Genomic DNA, 17323 nt, shown 5'->3' on the forward strand with positions numbered 1-17323 from the left:
AATTTTACGCCATTAAATATGTAAATAATAGATGTTATTTTCCTTATTTTAGCATTAATTAATTTATTGAATGTTAAATGGTATGGATTTCCTTGGATCTCTATTTCATTTACTTACAAACGATAACTTCCGGTAAAAAGCTAAAAATAATTCAACATTCCAACAGTCAATCTGTCCTGCAATATAATTTTGTATCGTCTGTATGAGGGAAAAAAAAAACCATTTAAGAAATGAAATCTACGATCGCAAATTTCAAGTTATCATGTGAGAACATTATTATTTTTTAAGTCATTATTTGTCTTACTTAATTTAAGTTATTAACCGGTTTGAAATAATCATGAGACTTCTCTACCGGTCTCTATCCCTCATAAGAATTCAGAAAATGAATAATTTGAAAATCAAGTTATAACTTTAGTTGGCGATAAATCGCCAAATGTGATAACCTTCTGCATTATTTTCTAATAACCCTCATAGCGAAAATTTGATGCATGAAAAGCGATAAATCGCCAATTTGTTGCCTACGTATTTTGAGGCTTCAAAAACCTCAAATCAAAGCATGTTCTCACATGATAAAAAATATTCATGTTAAATTAAAATCGCCTGATTTAAAAATAAACTTAATATTTAATAAATTATATATTATATGGCCGTGAAAGCTCGTACTTCATGAAAAACAGATCTATAAATACAAATATATTTACTAGACGGTCCCTCTAAAAAAAGACATTGCAGATCAAACGTGCGAATTTTACAATTTTTGATAATATTTTTCTAAAATTATTTGGAGTATGAACATAATTTTTTTGGATTCCAACATTTTAGTATGTTGCAATTCACTTTTCCCCCACATTCATCTTTAATAATTCATAAAAATATTAAATTTGTTTTATTTACGCATTTATTTCAGGACTTTATGAAATATGATAATTTACATTAAATGAAGGTAAAAAAAAAAAAAAATTCTAAGAAATATATAATAGTTTCCGAGATTAATTTAACATTGGAAGCGAAGCGTCTTTTTTCGAAACCCTATAATTTTCGAAATTCCATAAAATTTTATTGGTAGTTTAATTTTATTACGACAAGTCAATTGAGTAAAAAAAAACAAATATTGATAACCGTAATGGAAAAATTCCGAGATGGTATTTAATTAACAATGTTAATTAATTCAGTTAATCCATTTGTCTATCTCATCGAGTCATTTACATCGATACCGAATTTGTGTAGATGCGATAGCAGGGCGTGCATTTTGTTGTTGTTGACAACTACACATGATAATTATATATTGTGTGTTAAATGATGAAAATATCCTAAAGTGTCGCTGAATTAAAACGTTTAAAAGAAGAAAATTCCTATGAACCTTTCTTGTTTAATGTGCAATTTTTGTGAACAACTTTAGACTATACCAATGAATTCTGTTTCAGAATTGCAACAAATTATAAACAAAGTGAAGAATTATGAAAATAAAATATTTATTAAACATAAACATTTGGTGAATAGAAAAATCCACAGCAATTAAGAGAAAAAGTAAACTTCTAAGTTAAAATTCCTAAAATTATGTTAAAGAAAGAACAGGCGAATACGAATGAAATGAAACAGTTTTTGATTCTAATAAATAGCATATTACGATCGTGCTTATAAATTGGAAAGATTAAAACACGAGAGGAAATTATTAATTTGGTCTTTCTTCTCTGGTACAGTGGTAAAACTTCACTTGAAAACATTTCTGGGCAAAAACATCCAAAAGCTTGACCTGAAAATAAAAAAAAATCACAAAAAAAGTAAAATTTAAGTATTTTTTGAATATTTTTTTTACACTCATTTTACAATCTGAGTTTTTTTAATTTTTTTATTCCTTTTATGGAGTTTGTCAGAGAACATGATTGCGAAAACGTTTAGAAAAACATTCAAATAACATGATCATACCTAATGCCGGGTTCATACTCGGCCATTTATAAGACGACCAGTAGGCAGTGCATGCGTAGAAATGCTTTTCGGTCCATGGCAAGTAATTGCCCCAACGGGACAACAACAAACCACTGTATTATATATATATATATATATTTTTACTGCTCATGCGTTTGTAGAATTTGGCGGGTTTTTTGGCGTGAAAATATTGATCACTTATCCTAGATTAATTCCGACATTTTTGCTCTTTCTGATGCAAGTTTGGGGTTTCCTCCCCCCCCCCATTTTATTTGCCTTTTATTCCCTATGGTTGCCTTTTATTCCAAGTGCAGGTATGTTTACCCTTTTTTATTCTACCATGTTCTTTTGTGTAAATATCCACCATTTTAATACGATGCGCAGAGAAAAAGAAAAATTCAGAGATGCCAAAACAGTAATTTATAGCAAATATAAATACAGTCCCTTTCTACGCATGCGGTGCCTACTGGCCGTCTTATAACTGGCCAAGTGTAAACCCGGCATAAATTTTGTATAAAACTGTAAAAACAAATGGAAACATAGCTTATGCTAAGCAAATGAAGTTATCCATTTGCCCTCGAGGCCATTTTCGAGCGGGCGAATCAGGAACTCGTGGCGTTTGTAGCACTCTGAATTTCGTACCTCTAACTGAAAACGATTATACACACAATTTAGCGTATAAAACCTTCATAGTCACACACTTAATTAATCTTTAATCCAACACGCGATATTTCAAATGTATGCTGAGTTTAGTAAAAGAAACAATAGCAACCGCCAGGCATCGAATTTCTACACCAAACAAAGTGGTGAGCGAGTCACCTTTCGAGTTGCGACATTAAATCATGTATTGAGTCAGAGTCACCTTTCGAGGGCATAAATCATGTGGTGAGTCAGAGTCACCTTTCGAGGGCATAAATCGTGTGGTGAGTCAGAGTCACCTTTCGAGGGCAAAGGGTTAACATTCAAGCATCTTTCGAGCATTAGTGTATGTAGTTTACTTTCTTTCTATTGAAATGTTAGTTTATTTGGAGTCGTAACACAAGTCATTTGATTACGCTGTGTCAAACTAATCAATGATTTGTGGAAAATAAAGAGCTGTTATTAAATGGTCAATAAAATCTTAGTACATGGTGCGAATTTCTATATTTATTATTGAAAGTATATGTACGTATGCATTTATATGCTGTACAGGACAAACCATTAGATCTACTGCTATCAAAATTGGGACAGATTTATTTTGGAAGCATTTATTATTCTCTATTTATTATTCATTTATTCTCTAAGCTTTTTTTTTTGAAATTTTAATTCTTTAAAATCAAGCGACGTCTTTCTGCCATTAACTTCCGGAAATATGGACACAAAGGCGAGTTTAAGCAATCTGAAAATCCAAAATTTTAACGATACATATTTTAGAAATTAATCGTAAACAGCTATCTAAACAATTTTTGTAAATATTTTTAATTTATTTTACAAAAAAAAAAAAATGTTGTAATGAAACTCAAATCATTTTCATTTTACCGAAGAAAGATGTATATCGAATTCTTCTTCTATTTCAATTACGAAGAAAGAATAACGATTTGGTTTATTCTTTCAAATATATGTAGTGACGAGCGCCTGTTGGCGAGCGCCATCTGCTGGTTGTTAGACGGAGTTGACGCTGGTTAGACGGAGAGCAGATCAGACGGATCTGGACGAAAGTAAAGACGAGACGAGACACGAAGTATTCGACGAAATCTACTGAATGTTCAATTCTTTTATGTTAATGTATATATATATATATCCTAATCGTCCTAAATGTAATTAAATGTGCGTTCTAAAATAGTAGTGATTTCTGAGTCCTACAAATATGGGGGTTCGGCCGAGATATTAATGAAGACCGGCACATAGACGAAAGAAGAGCCAAACAGGAGTGAAATTTGACGTGCTACAATAAACCTTTTGGATATCAACTACTTGTGGACTGACGCAGTGTGGATCGACGTTGAAGAAATTGAGAATAAATCAAAATTGTACTCACAAGTATGGCATTTCTTACACGAGCACGAAAGAGCGACTTACTAACTTTAGTAGACGAATTAGAACTAACGGCACCACAGGATGCCAAAGTGCGACAGTTAGTTACAATGATAACAGAGTCGAAAGACTATGACGAAGAGTTCGTAAAAAACTTACTTTTAACTATCACTCAGGAGCGCGAAAGGTTAGATGCTGAAAAAGCCGAAGCCGAAAAGATTGAGCGTGAATATACTCTGAAAAAGTTAGAACTTGAGTTAAAAAGTAGAGAAAATACTTTAACTGTATCAGATATACCTAAGACTGATATATTAAAATTGCTAAAGAATTATGATAATAGCGGAGACATAAGTGTTTACCTTTCGTTATTTGAGAAACAAATAAGTAGGGCTAACATTGCAAAAGAAAACTGGATTTCTTATTTACTCGGGTTATTACCATTGGATATAGTCAATTTAATTGCTCGCGAACTTGATCCATCAGCTAATGACTATGATTACATAAAAAAACTGTTGCTTAAAAGATTTAAATTAACTTCCGAACAACTCAGGCAGAAGTTCTTTACTCACAAACGAGATTCTTCTTCATCATGGCGGGATTTCGGTTTTGAACTGAATAACTTTTTTGAGGAATGTATAAATGGTTTAGAAATAACCGATTTTGAAGATTTAAAGCAGCTAATGGTCGTTGACCAGTTAAAGAGTAAAATACCAAATGACGTACGCGATCATTTCCTCGACGATTTGCCCAAAATAAAGAAAGTAGAAGATTTGGTTAATAAACTGGACGAATATGAAGCTGCACGAAGTCACCTTAAAAAGGAAACAAACAGAAATTGGCGTGTTTCCGAAAACAGAAGTAAATTTGATATCGCGAAAGAAGCTAAAAATTCACCATTGCCGTTCGTTCGTGCTCAAAAGAATTATGCTGATGATAATTACTATAACAAGAGTAATAATAAATGTTTTAATTGTAATGAGACTGGCCATAAATCAACTAATTGCAAGTTTAAAAACAAAGGATTGAAATGTTTCCAATGTGGTAACTTTGGCCACAAAGCCAGTAACTGCCCGCAAAGAGATTTTAAAGTGTCTCTCTCTAATAAAGTATATACTCGTAACTCTCCAAAAACTGTAAATAAGCTTAGTAAAAATGTTGAAATAAATGGTATAAATTGTGATGCATTAATTGATACTGGAAGTGATATTACTATGATTAATTATGATTTTTATTTGAAAATTGGTAAACCTAATTTAACGACTGATAATGTTAAATTAGCTGGTATAAGTGGAGATAGCATTACTCCTCTAGGTTTTTTTTATTGTGATATATTAATTGATGAATATGTAATATCAACTAATGTGTATGTGTTAGAAATAATGCCGAACGAAATAATCATTGGCATGGACGTATTAAATAATCTAAGCTTTTCATTTCAAGAAAATCAAATTATCATTCATGAAAAAAGAGCCCAAATAAATTACACCCGGCTGGTGAGAAACGAGGTCAAGGTCGTATCACTACGTTCCTCGGAGCTGAAAAGAGACAGTCAGGCCCCTATTGTTGCTGAGACTTGCAATAAAATAAATACACATCCTCCTCCATACTTCATTCATTTAGCGGATTCGATAAACTATGATGAAATCGACATGAGTCATGTAAAAAAACCGTTGAGACAGGAAATAAATCGTCTATTAAATAAGTATTCGCCAAACAAAACAAAAAGTACGGATTTGATAATGAAAATAATATTGAGCGATGATATTCCGATTAGTCATAACCCTCGAAGGCTACCTTTTAAAGAACAAAAATTCGTTGAAACTCAGATTGATAAATGGTTACAGGAAGGGATAATAAAACCCAGTTGTTCAAATTTTTCTTCACCCGTGGTTTTGTGCAAGAAGAAGGATGACAGTTATAGGTTATGCATTGATTTTCGTAAGCTAAATAAAAAGATGATTAAAGATCGGTACCCTTTACCCCTCATAGAAGATTTGCTAGACAAACTTGAGCAATCAAAAATATTTACTACTTTGGACTTGAAAAACGGATTTTTTCATGTAGACGTAGAGAAAGAGAGCACAAAATTTACGTCTTTTGTAACACATCATGGCCAGTGGGAATTTCTTAAAGTACCATTTGGACTTTCCAATAGTCCGAGTGTATTTCAGCGTTATATTAATGTGATATTCAAGAATTTGATGCTAGATGGAACTGTACTGATTTATATGGATGACATTATTATTCCATCCAAAACCGAGGAAGAAGGGCTAGAAAAATTACAACGTGTTCTAAAGGTTGCATCAGAGTACGGTTTGGAGTTTAATTTTAAGAAGTGTCAGTTTTAAAACCACAAATAGAATTTTTAGGCTATAGAATCCAAAACGGAACTATACAGCCCTCTGTATCTAAAACGGTAGCTGTACAAAAATTTCCACAACCACAAACTGTTAAACAAGTACAAAGCTTTTTAGGCCTTACTAGCTATTTTCGGAAATTCATACCCCACTATTCAAAAATCGCAAAACCGCTTAGTGATCTACTAAGAAAAGACATTGCATTTAAGTTTGAATCTGAACAAAAGGAAGCTTTTCAAAAACTCAAAGATATTTTAACTCAGGAGCCAATTTTGCATCTCTATCAACAGGGATCAGTTTTAGAACTCCATACAGATGCTAGCAGTCAGGGATTCGGAGCAGTGCTGCTGCAACAGGGAACAGACAATAAGTTTTATCCTATTCATTATTTTAGTCGAAAAACATCCCCACAACAAGAAAAATATAGTAGCTATGAATTAGAAGTTTTGGCTGTAATCGAAGCGTTAAAAAAATTTAGACATTATTTACTGGGTTCTAAGTTTAAAATTGTGACTGATTGTTCCGCTTTTCAACAAACTATGAGTAAAAGAGATCTTACACCAAAAGTTGCAAGATGGGCTTTACAATTAGAGGAATTTGATTACCAAATTGTTCACAGATCAGGAAAACAAATGGCACACGTCGATTCTCTTAGTCGAAACGCAGTACTTGTTGTTACTCGTTCATATAGTGAAGTGACCACTAAAATAGCCAATGCTCAAAATCAGGACGAATTCCTTAAGAAATTAAAAGCTTTGATAGATAAGCAAGAAGACGGTGAACACATTGTGAGAAATGGAGTTTTATACAAATACGATAATGGTAGAGAATTGCTCATAGTCCCAGAAGCATTACAAAGAGAAATTATTCGAGAAATTCACAATAAAGGACATTACGCTGTGGCTAAGACGGAAGAAATTTTAAAGCAAGAATTTTACATACCAAAGTTGAGGTCAAAAATAGAAAGTGTGATTGCCAATTGTGTGGAGTGTATTCTTTGTAATAAGAAACGTGGGAAAGGTGAAGGTTTCCTTAACCCCATCCCAAAAGAAAATTTGCCTTTAAGTACATATCACATAGATTTCATTGGCCCTATGCCTTCTACAAATAAGAACTATCAGTATATTTTTTCAATAGTCGACGCTTTTACAAAATTTGTCTGGTTGTATCCGGTTAAATCAACATCTACTCAGGATGCAATAACTAAACTTAAGCTTCAACAATCTACTTTTGGAAATCCGACGAGAATAATAACAGACAGAGGTTCAGCTTTTACCTCAAAAGAATTTGAAACATACTGTCAGGATGAAAATATTGAACATTTCAAAATTAGCACTGGAATTCCTCGCGGAAATGGGCAAATTGAAATAATGCATAAAATTTTAATACCCATTCTATCAAAACTCTCAATAACAGACCCTACCAAATGGTATAAACATGTTGCATAAGTGCAAAAAATAATCAATAGTACTGTTTCGAGGAGTACAAAGTTTACCCCGTTTGAGCTTTTAACTGGTGTAAAATTAAAAGATACAACTGATTTACATTTAAAGGAAATATTGGAAGAAGAATACACAAAAGCAATGATGGAAGATCAAAATAATATGAGAGAAGAAGCAAGGGAAAACATTTTGAAGATGCAAGAAGAGAATCGGAAAAGTTTCAACAAACGAAGAAAAGTGGCGCGCATCTACAAACTTGGTGAATTAATGGCCATACAACGGACGCAGTTTGGAACTGGACTCAAACTAAGACCAAAGTTTCATGGACCATATTGGATTGTTAAGGTTAAACCTAAGGATCGCTATGACGTGGAAAAAGTTGGATGTCATGACGGACCAAATACAACTTCCACAGCAGCCGATTTCATGAAAGCATGGTCTTCAGACTAAAAGAAAAAAAAAAAAATGTTTATTGTTTTTTCCAGATACTGTTTTCTTTTTTTTTATTCTTTCAGATTTTTCTACTTTAACTTTCGAGGACGAAAGAGACGTCAGGATAGCCGAATGTAGTGACGAGCGCCATCTGCTGGTTGTTAGACGGAGAGCAGATCAGACGGATCTGGGCGAAAGTAAAGACGAGACGAGACACGACGTATTCGACTAAATCTACTGAATGTTCAATTCTTTTATGTTAATGTATATATATATCCTAATCGTCCTAAATGTAATTAAATGTGCGTTCTAAAATAGTAGTGATTTCTGAGTCCTACATATATATAATATTAGCCGCCTTTAGCGACCAATTTGCTCGCCTAAAATATTGACTTTTTATGCTATTAAACGAATAATATGGAATGCATTTATTTGATACGATTTTAAAATATGAATTTAATTGAATCAATCTGAAAAATATTATTGAGGACTCAAATTAAAAGTGAATATACTACGAAATAAAAGGGGAAATAAAAATCCTATTTCAGCATTCATGTCCATAAAAGCAATTTTTAAAAAAATCTTAATTTCAATACTGCCAAAAGCACATGATTGAACATTTTGATGGATAAGTTTGAATTTCGTAACATTAAAAGCATCATAACAATGTAAATTAAATTTGAGGAATTTATTAAAAGTAAGAAAACACTGCTCTGAAATAAAATCTCTATCATTAAAGAGGTAATTTTTTTCAAATTCAATATTATGCAAAAACCTTTTAGCTTTATATTTAACCGTTTGCACAGATAATAGGAAGAAATGGTCATCTGTTTCCATAAATTAAGTTTTAGCGAGTATCCATCAAATAACAGTTAAGCCTAGTTTTATATCCTCGATTAAGCTTTATGTTCAACGCATATTTCTTGACTTTTTTTACATCTTCAGAATTAAAGAAGCGTTTGACACTGCGAGCAGCATTTACAATGTTATAATTGTATTTAACTCGCGAAGTGTTGAATTAAGTGCGTCTGTAAAAAAGCTAAATAAAGCAGTCTGAAACGTTCGTATATCGAAATGTTTTCATTTGACTGTTGCCATTCCAGAATAAGTAACAAGAGCGATTTCTGTGCCACGTGCGTTAGCATTTTATATATCTAGATTTTCCTCAATATTTTTTTATATCGAGCAAGTTTGTATTTCAGCAAGCTTTAAATGAATTTTTTGAAATTCAGTTGTATTCACAAGTCATTTCAGAAATAAAAGTTTTTTAAAAGTTTGATCATTTATAAAGAATTATCGGAATATTCTAAAATCTAAATGTATATATTATATATCTTTATCTCATTTTTAATTCGGGCGTTTTCACTTTTTTTTATTGTTATGCATTGAATCTTATTATTGAATGAGTGAATAATTAAGAAATAATCCTCTGATATATTAAGAAAACTCAAAATATATTCTGTAGAAAACATAAAACGTAAAGCTGAATTATTTTGTTTTTTATCTTCGTGTGTTTTTATGAATATGCTTCGATTCAGCCACCATATTATTGGATTAGTTAAAGCCTAACTAGCTGTTTCTAGTTTGAAATTTCTGTTCAAAATGTAAGAGAACAAATTGATAACAAGTAATATAAAAAATATTTTAAAATCAATTCCTACTTTCACACGAATTGAACTCGCATTCTTCTCACGTGAAAAATACTGAAATCCTTGCATTTTACCGATGGAGCTACTGCCTGTTGATTTCAGTTTTCACTACAAACTGCTAAAACTATTTCAAGTATTAAAAATTTATTAAATTTAATAATTAATGAATTAATATTTTTAAAAAACTGTATTAACATCAAACGTCATCCGCTACAAATTTTAAAAAAAGCTGTATTTGAACTTGAGTGGATGAATAAAAAGTATTTAATTAAAGATTGAAAATTTGAACATATATATAGAGATATATACATATATATAGAGAGAGTGTAAACTAATAGTAGGAATTGAAATAAAGTGACCATAGAAAGAAATGGCGAATATAACCTTTATAGAGCTAAAATAGTTCAACCTGCCTTGTTTCAAAATTTGAAGCATAAAAATATTTTTTTTGAAGAACCCATTCAGATATCTGTAAAATACTTAATTGAAAATAATAGCGAATAACTGAAACCAAGCAGTTGGTTTTTAAAGTCAGCTACAGGGCAAAATAATAAAAGAGTGATTGAGATAGTTCAGGCTATGCACACGAACAACAACTATTAGTCCTTTAAATATATATATTGTAAATAAGGGTTTATTTGTTAACTTCACCTCTCACCTTTTAAATACCAGATTTTGTAATTTACACCGTATAATGACGGTTCAAGTATTTCGAGGTTCAGGCCATCCTTGTTTAACACAATGAAAACAGCTTCCAGTCTCTCGACTAGCATTGAAGATATATTTATATTTTAAATCGAAATTCCCAAAACTTCTATCAGCTTATATTTTACCTGAATTATTAAATTAAATTATATAAAAAACAAGTAACTAATAAACTTCATAAGAGTATGTTTAGTACAATAATAGTGATTTTCTCTATCTTCACTCCACAATTATTTTCTTGCTATTATATCTGCTCTACATATATAATAGCAGATTTCACGATCGATGATATCCTATCAGATTTTATGAAAACGAAATGTTTTTAAAAAGTTTCCTAAAGATTATTATGGAACTTTATGAATAGCGTTTCTTTGAAAACAACACGTCCTTTAACTTACTTTGTCTACAGATCATGAGCAAGCATGTGGTCAATAAAATCAACAGGAAAATCATTGCATGATTATTAAACAATCTGGTTTTCATAATATTGCATCATTGTCTAAATTAAAGAATTTCGATTGAAAAACCGCTAAAAGTGAATTATAGTGTGCACCTTGCTGCGCCAACAATGCCAAGTCGCCAATAAAGATGGCGGACAAAATAAACAAATACTTTCGCGGAACAGTTACGGTTACCATTTCCCGCCATATAATTAGGACTTTTTACTGATAAGTATTATTGTTTTTGTTTTTTGTTTTTTTTTCATACTGCCCGGTGCCAGAATTTTTTAACTTAAAAAAACATCCTATGGCTTCGCTAGCAGCGGGAGCGGGAACCTAGTAGCTTCGCTAGCACATTGAACATAAGGACTGTGTAGATAACCGAAACAGTACATAACCAAAAGAAAAGAAAGAACGGAGAAAGAAGGAGCATTCTCTATACAAAATTTCAAACAAACATCCTTTTCCCAACTTCATCAAGTCGTAAAAAAATATATTCCACTCACCCTTCATCAATTCTGCTGGTACGATATCAAACCGTCCTCAATACAAAATTTTAAACAAGCATCCTTTCCTAACTTCATCAACTCGTAAAAAAATATATATATCTATATGCATATTTACTCATCCTTCATCCATTCTATAGATTCGAAATACTCCCGCCATAACAAATTATGAAGAGAACCAACCGTTAGAACATCAAAAGAATTACGAAAACTGCGAAGAATTCCATTGCAGCTGTCTTTTAAAGTGAGAATGTAGACGAATTTTTAATACTCATACTGAGAATTAAAAATTGCAAAAGAATAAATATTTTCTGTTTGTATTCAAATAAAAAAAGAAAGAAAAAAAACTTTTAATTACAAGTTTAACTTTATTTAATACACTTTTAATTATAATAAAGAACAAAATTAAAATCTTTAATCGATATATTTTTTTAATATTTTTAATTTAACATTTTTCATAATATAGTTGCAGTTAATGTACAAATCAACCATTGCAAAAAGTAGTAAACAAAACATTATTAGGGTTGCTAGAAGAGCGATCCGATGGGTTGCAATATTGGCGACAAACTCGGGACAAACACACTATTCTTCACTTTATCCGAAAAACCTAGTAAATATCTGAGAACATTGTATGACTCGTCAGTATTGGCACTAACTGTCAATACAACTAACCTAGATAGAACCAATCGCAAATGTGGTAAAATAAAACTTTTAGAGAGTGGTATCAATTTTGGATTGGCAAAATGTTTTAAATAACCATAGAAAACTTACTTCAATCAAGATCTTTATCCCGAAAAGCGTATTTCTGAGGATCCTCAATGTCCTCTGCTTCTTCCATCGGTTCTTGTTTCATATAGCAAATAGCTGCTTCCTCCAAAACCAATTCTAACACTTGTTGGGCTTCCCGAACTGGCGATACTTGCTCAGATTCTTCACTTGGCTGTGATTCGCTTCCTGGTTCCAAGCATCTATCCGATTCTGGCACATTTTGCTCTTCTTCCACCCGAGCTCGAATTTCTTCACTGCGTTCACTCACCGTTGTCTTTTGTGCCATCTTTGAAGACTCAGTAGTACGTTCAACAGGCACATCACTCCCTCTTTCTACAATATCTTCAATGGTCGGTCTGCAACTGATTGTTCCAGATGGATCATCTGCTTCTTCCATCGGTTCTTGCCCCGAAAAACAAATAGCCGCTTCCTCCAGAACCAATTCCATCGCTTGTTGGGCTTCCCGAACTGGCGATTCTTGCTCAGATTCTTTACTTGGCTGTGATTCGCTTCCTGGTTCCAAGCCTCTATCCGATTCTAGCACATTTTGCTCTTCCATCCAAGTTAGAATCACTGAAGATTCAGGAATACGTTCAGCAGGCAATTCATTCATCACTCGTGCTACAATAGCTGCAATGGTAAGTCTGCAATTCATTGCTCCAGACGGTTCAGAAGGTCCTTTAGTTGCTTCAACTTTTTGTATTTGTGTGGTCGCTTGAACTGTACTTTGCTTTTCACAATCACGACTTAGCGATTCGTGTTTCATTCCAGCTGATTTGGCGGGTTCTTCAGAAACACTTTGCTTCGACTCTTCATCTTGCTCGATTTTGGATTGTAGAATTTGCTCCTTTTCATGACTTCCTAAGGCAAAATTATAATAAATAAAATGCGTTTTTGCTGCTATTTCATTTTTTCTTTTTGCATGTGATAAAAATAGACGAATAATACTCTTAAAAATGCTTTCATTATTGTACGAAAAGGAAAAAGAGAAAGAAAAGATCGACAAAAGTCTAGAGGTCAAAACCAAAGTCGTAGAAGAGTAAGGTATTAAAAAAGTTAATAGGAATTTTTTATATTCACTGTGGCCTTCTATTGCTCCTTCGCCAACTGCTTTTATATTTCCTATTTGATATCCAGAATGTTTTAAAGAAATTTTTGATTCCTGTTAAAATCAATGATAAAAGCTTTAAGAAGTTTTTTTTTTTAATCAATTCTTTTCTAGATTGTAGGCTTTATTTCGAACTAACCGCCAATCTTAATGCTTGATTAAATTTTAGTTAAATATTTTATGTAATTTTTCTTTTAAAAGCTTCTTCACCAAAATGTGTTAAAGCTTTAAATTTTGATAGTCATATAAATCACACATGCCTTAAATTGTATTGCCTTATGTATCTCTCTAATTTTCTCTTAACTCATAAATTTTCTACCTTAAATTAAAGTGGGGATGATTAAACTGCAATTAATATAAAAAGCATTTTTTACTGAAACCAAGCATTTTTTTTAAATATGACTACTGAAAACAGATTTGTTTTTCATTTAAATCTTATGTACATCACAGAATATCTTTCCTAGATTCTGTAATATCTCAAGAATTATTCAACAAAAATTTCTCTGAATGATCATAAAATTAAATTTCTAATTTTACTTTCAAAAGGATTTAAATGAGGTGAATAACAATATTTATTTTGTTTCGGTCTATAAATATACTTCAAAAAATTATGAAACTTAAATTTTATACAATCTTTGGCCCTAAGGAATCATTCTGAGAAATATTTTTGACACTCAAATTTCAAATAAATGAACGTTTCTATCTTCTGCTATCAAATTATGATGTTTCGAATATAATAGTTTAGAACAATATACATTTTCATAATATTAGGCCAGTCAGTCCCGAGCTCCGATTGGGGTATCATCTTTGAGACGGTTGATGAAGTGGTCTAAAATCGCCCGTTTTTACTGAATAGTGATATTCAAATTTTCATAAATCAGTCAGTTTTAATGACTGATTTATTTGATTGGAGAACAAGTATTTTTCCTTCAAATATTAGTATCTCAAGAATATTTTGTTATATATCATTCACAGAGCAGGAGATCTAGATAAAAGCTAAACATTCATCATTTATTAGAGCACTTATATTATATGCAACTTGATTCAATAATTATTTACTTCATTTAGATCATTTTAATATATGTATTTCTATTATTAAAGGTTTACAAATTAGCCGTTGGACCTTGAATTGAAAGGTTATATATTAAACCATGCTTGCCTTAAATAAAGCTGATTTATATTAATAATATAGATATTGTAAAAGATCTTATAAAACTTTTCTTTGTATTTACATATTTATTTCATTTCGTACAGACACGTGCTGAAAATTACACTTTTATATGTTAATTTTTCAAAATTTATTTATTTTTTTAATTTGAGCTTTTGTCAATGCGATGGCAACATATTATAAAAGCTAATTTTTCCCCTTTGCCGCATAATGTGCTCGTGCAGGTTAAATTTTATTTTTATTTTGTGCGAAATACATTGTTAAAATATATAATTAAATAATTTTTTAAAAAATCATTAAAAATAGAAATTACATTTATAGATTAAAATTTTAGTATAAATAAAAATGTAATTTTTTGAACTACAATGTAATGCTAAAATAAATTTTGTGCTGTAATATGTTCGGAAGTAATAGCAGAAAAACGCCGAAATTTCGCTTAATTTTTAATAAGTTAAAATTCTAATTAAAAATTCAAAACAATCGCTGCGAGGTGCACATTCCCGACCTCCAAGATATACATGTACCAAATTTGGCATCTGTAGGTCAAACGGTTTGGCCGATAAAGCGCCAAGACACACACATTCAGTTTTATTATAAGTATAGATGGATAGTTAAATTGTTTAATATTAATTATTAAATTTTCATTATTGCTTAAATAAAATTAATTATTAGTTATATTGATTATTATTTAAACAGAAGCTCAAACAACCTCAGTCCTGTCCGGGAATCGAATGTGAATCTGCTGATTCTGCAACTGCACGAGAAAAAATCCATACGAATTCAGTAGCATTCAAAAATTCACCCAGAAAAAAGTGATCTATTCATATTTTACTTTTCTAAGAAAAAAAAATATTCTAATTCTTTGTATAATCTGTATGCATAAAATTTCATTAAAGTAGTAAATATTTTAGTTAGCATTAGAGAAATTTGAATTTTCATCTTTTTATTATATTCTTAAACTCTTTTTTTCCATAAAAAATATGGATGTCAAAACAGATAAGACCGCTTCAGATAGAAATTTTAGAAGCAAATCAGACATTTATGTCTTAACTTGGAAAGAATATTAAAAAATATTTTTAATTTTTTATCCATAGCCTTCTATTTATAACATTTCTTTGTAACTTCTATTTATTGCTTATTTTTGTTTTTATTACATTGATAAGATTGTTCAAAATCTTTAATTTTATTATTTTCTGTTTTTAAATCTTTAATAAATTCTATAATTCATTGTTACAAATATTATGAAATTGAAAATTTAATATTTATCAAATTAATTTCTAGATGCTGCCACATTTGTGAAGTCCAGCTAATTTTATTAATCTAATTTAACAAGTAACTTTGTAGATAATAACTTTGAAAATATAAAAATATTCATTCGTTATTGGAAAAAAATAACACTACGAAATTTCAGAACTCATGTACATGAAAAAGAGATGGAAAATTGGGGACAGATTTATTTTTATAATGAAATATATAATGATACATAAAAACGATTTAATTAAAAGATTTAAGAAGAAGAAATTGATGAAAAGGAATTTACCTGTTAAGCTCTCCGATATTTCATTTTTTGTTTCTTTCGCTATTTCTGCCAACATTTGTTCATCTTTCATCTGACTCTGGGGGACTTGCTGTTGCTGTGGTTTCTTTTCAGCTATCTCTTCTCCAACCTGAGCATCTGAAGATTCATATGGCCTCGGACTGTCACTTTCTCTTTCGGATTTTTCCATTTCTAAAACGTTTGGTAAATACTCTTATTGCAATGATGCAATGCATTGTTACAGTGATTTTGGATCTCCTCATGCAAGTACTGCCTTCATATCAAAATTATTGGCATATCGCAAATGGTTGTTTCATCTGAACCAAATGTATCATCTAAAGTTTCTTACAAACGTTTTATCTGAATTATGAACTTCTGTTGATATTTTGCGATTTTTTTTTCAGAACTACCAATATTCAGAAATATAAAAGTCATTGTGACTCCATTTTGAAATTTCTAAAGTCTACTTAGTGAAGAATCCAATGCTATTTCATATTATTCAGACTCAAATATTAATATAGAGGTCATACATTAAAGTCAAACTATTTCATTAACCAATCCAAGATCGAGTTTATTTAATGTATTAAAATATGGAAAAAATACGATTTTTAAAGATAATTTCGATTAATTTTTTTTATTGATTTTATTTTTCTCTGTCCACATAAATGAAACACTTTAATTCATGCCACATTTTAATTAAAATCTTTTGCATGATATTTTTTTTAATTCACTGAAGTTTTAATTTAAAGTTTCTCCGCTTAATTTTAGAAGCCGATATTTCTAGTTTAGACTTCATCTGCCGAATAGAATATATATATATATATATTGTATGGAAGGTGAATAGGATTTTTTTTAAAATCGAATTAAAGAAGGTAGAAAGGAATGTCGAGGTAAATTTATCCTCTCTTGCATATCTTTTCGTTTCGAAGTAATATTTGTTTCCCATTATTTCCAAATCCGGACTTCTAATGTGCTTTTGAAACTACTAGATTGTTGCTTTTATGACCATTTAAAAAACCCAAAAAACATTAAAACAAGTGAAAAATCTGCGAATGCCTATTTTTGATTCCACAGGTATCGCGAGAGCTGTTGAAAAAAAGATAACATTGCAACCACAATCAACAAGTCAGCAAGAGGTTCGAAAATGAAATTTCGTGTAATCCCAACCCAAAATTGTCATTATTTAGAATTTATTTTCTACTGAAACTGAAGTTTAACTAAAATTTCATTTTAAATTTCGATCTCTACGTACCATCTTGCTTTGGCAGTATG

General features: G+C 31.0%; 1 protein-coding gene across 1 annotated transcript; it reads right to left on the reverse strand.

Annotated features, from left to right (window-relative positions):
- Nucleotides 1-1498: 1498 nt before the first annotated feature.
- LOC129957089 (uncharacterized) lies at nucleotides 1499-16705 on the reverse strand. The gene is made up of 3 exons (XM_056069232.1): nucleotides 16055-16705; nucleotides 12242-13099; nucleotides 1499-1753 (listed from the first exon to the last, which is right to left on the reverse strand). Exons 1-2 carry the CDS (start codon nucleotides 16239-16241, stop codon nucleotides 12243-12245), a joined length of 1044 nt encoding a protein of 347 aa, XP_055925207.1. The 5' UTR covers nucleotides 16242-16705; the 3' UTR covers nucleotides 1499-1753; nucleotide 12242.
- Nucleotides 16706-17323: the final 618 nt, after the last annotated feature.

Source organism: Argiope bruennichi, chromosome 11 (genome assembly GCF_947563725.1).
Source record: "Argiope bruennichi chromosome 11, qqArgBrue1.1, whole genome shotgun sequence".
NCBI lineage: Eukaryota > Metazoa > Arthropoda > Arachnida > Araneae > Araneidae > Argiope > Argiope bruennichi.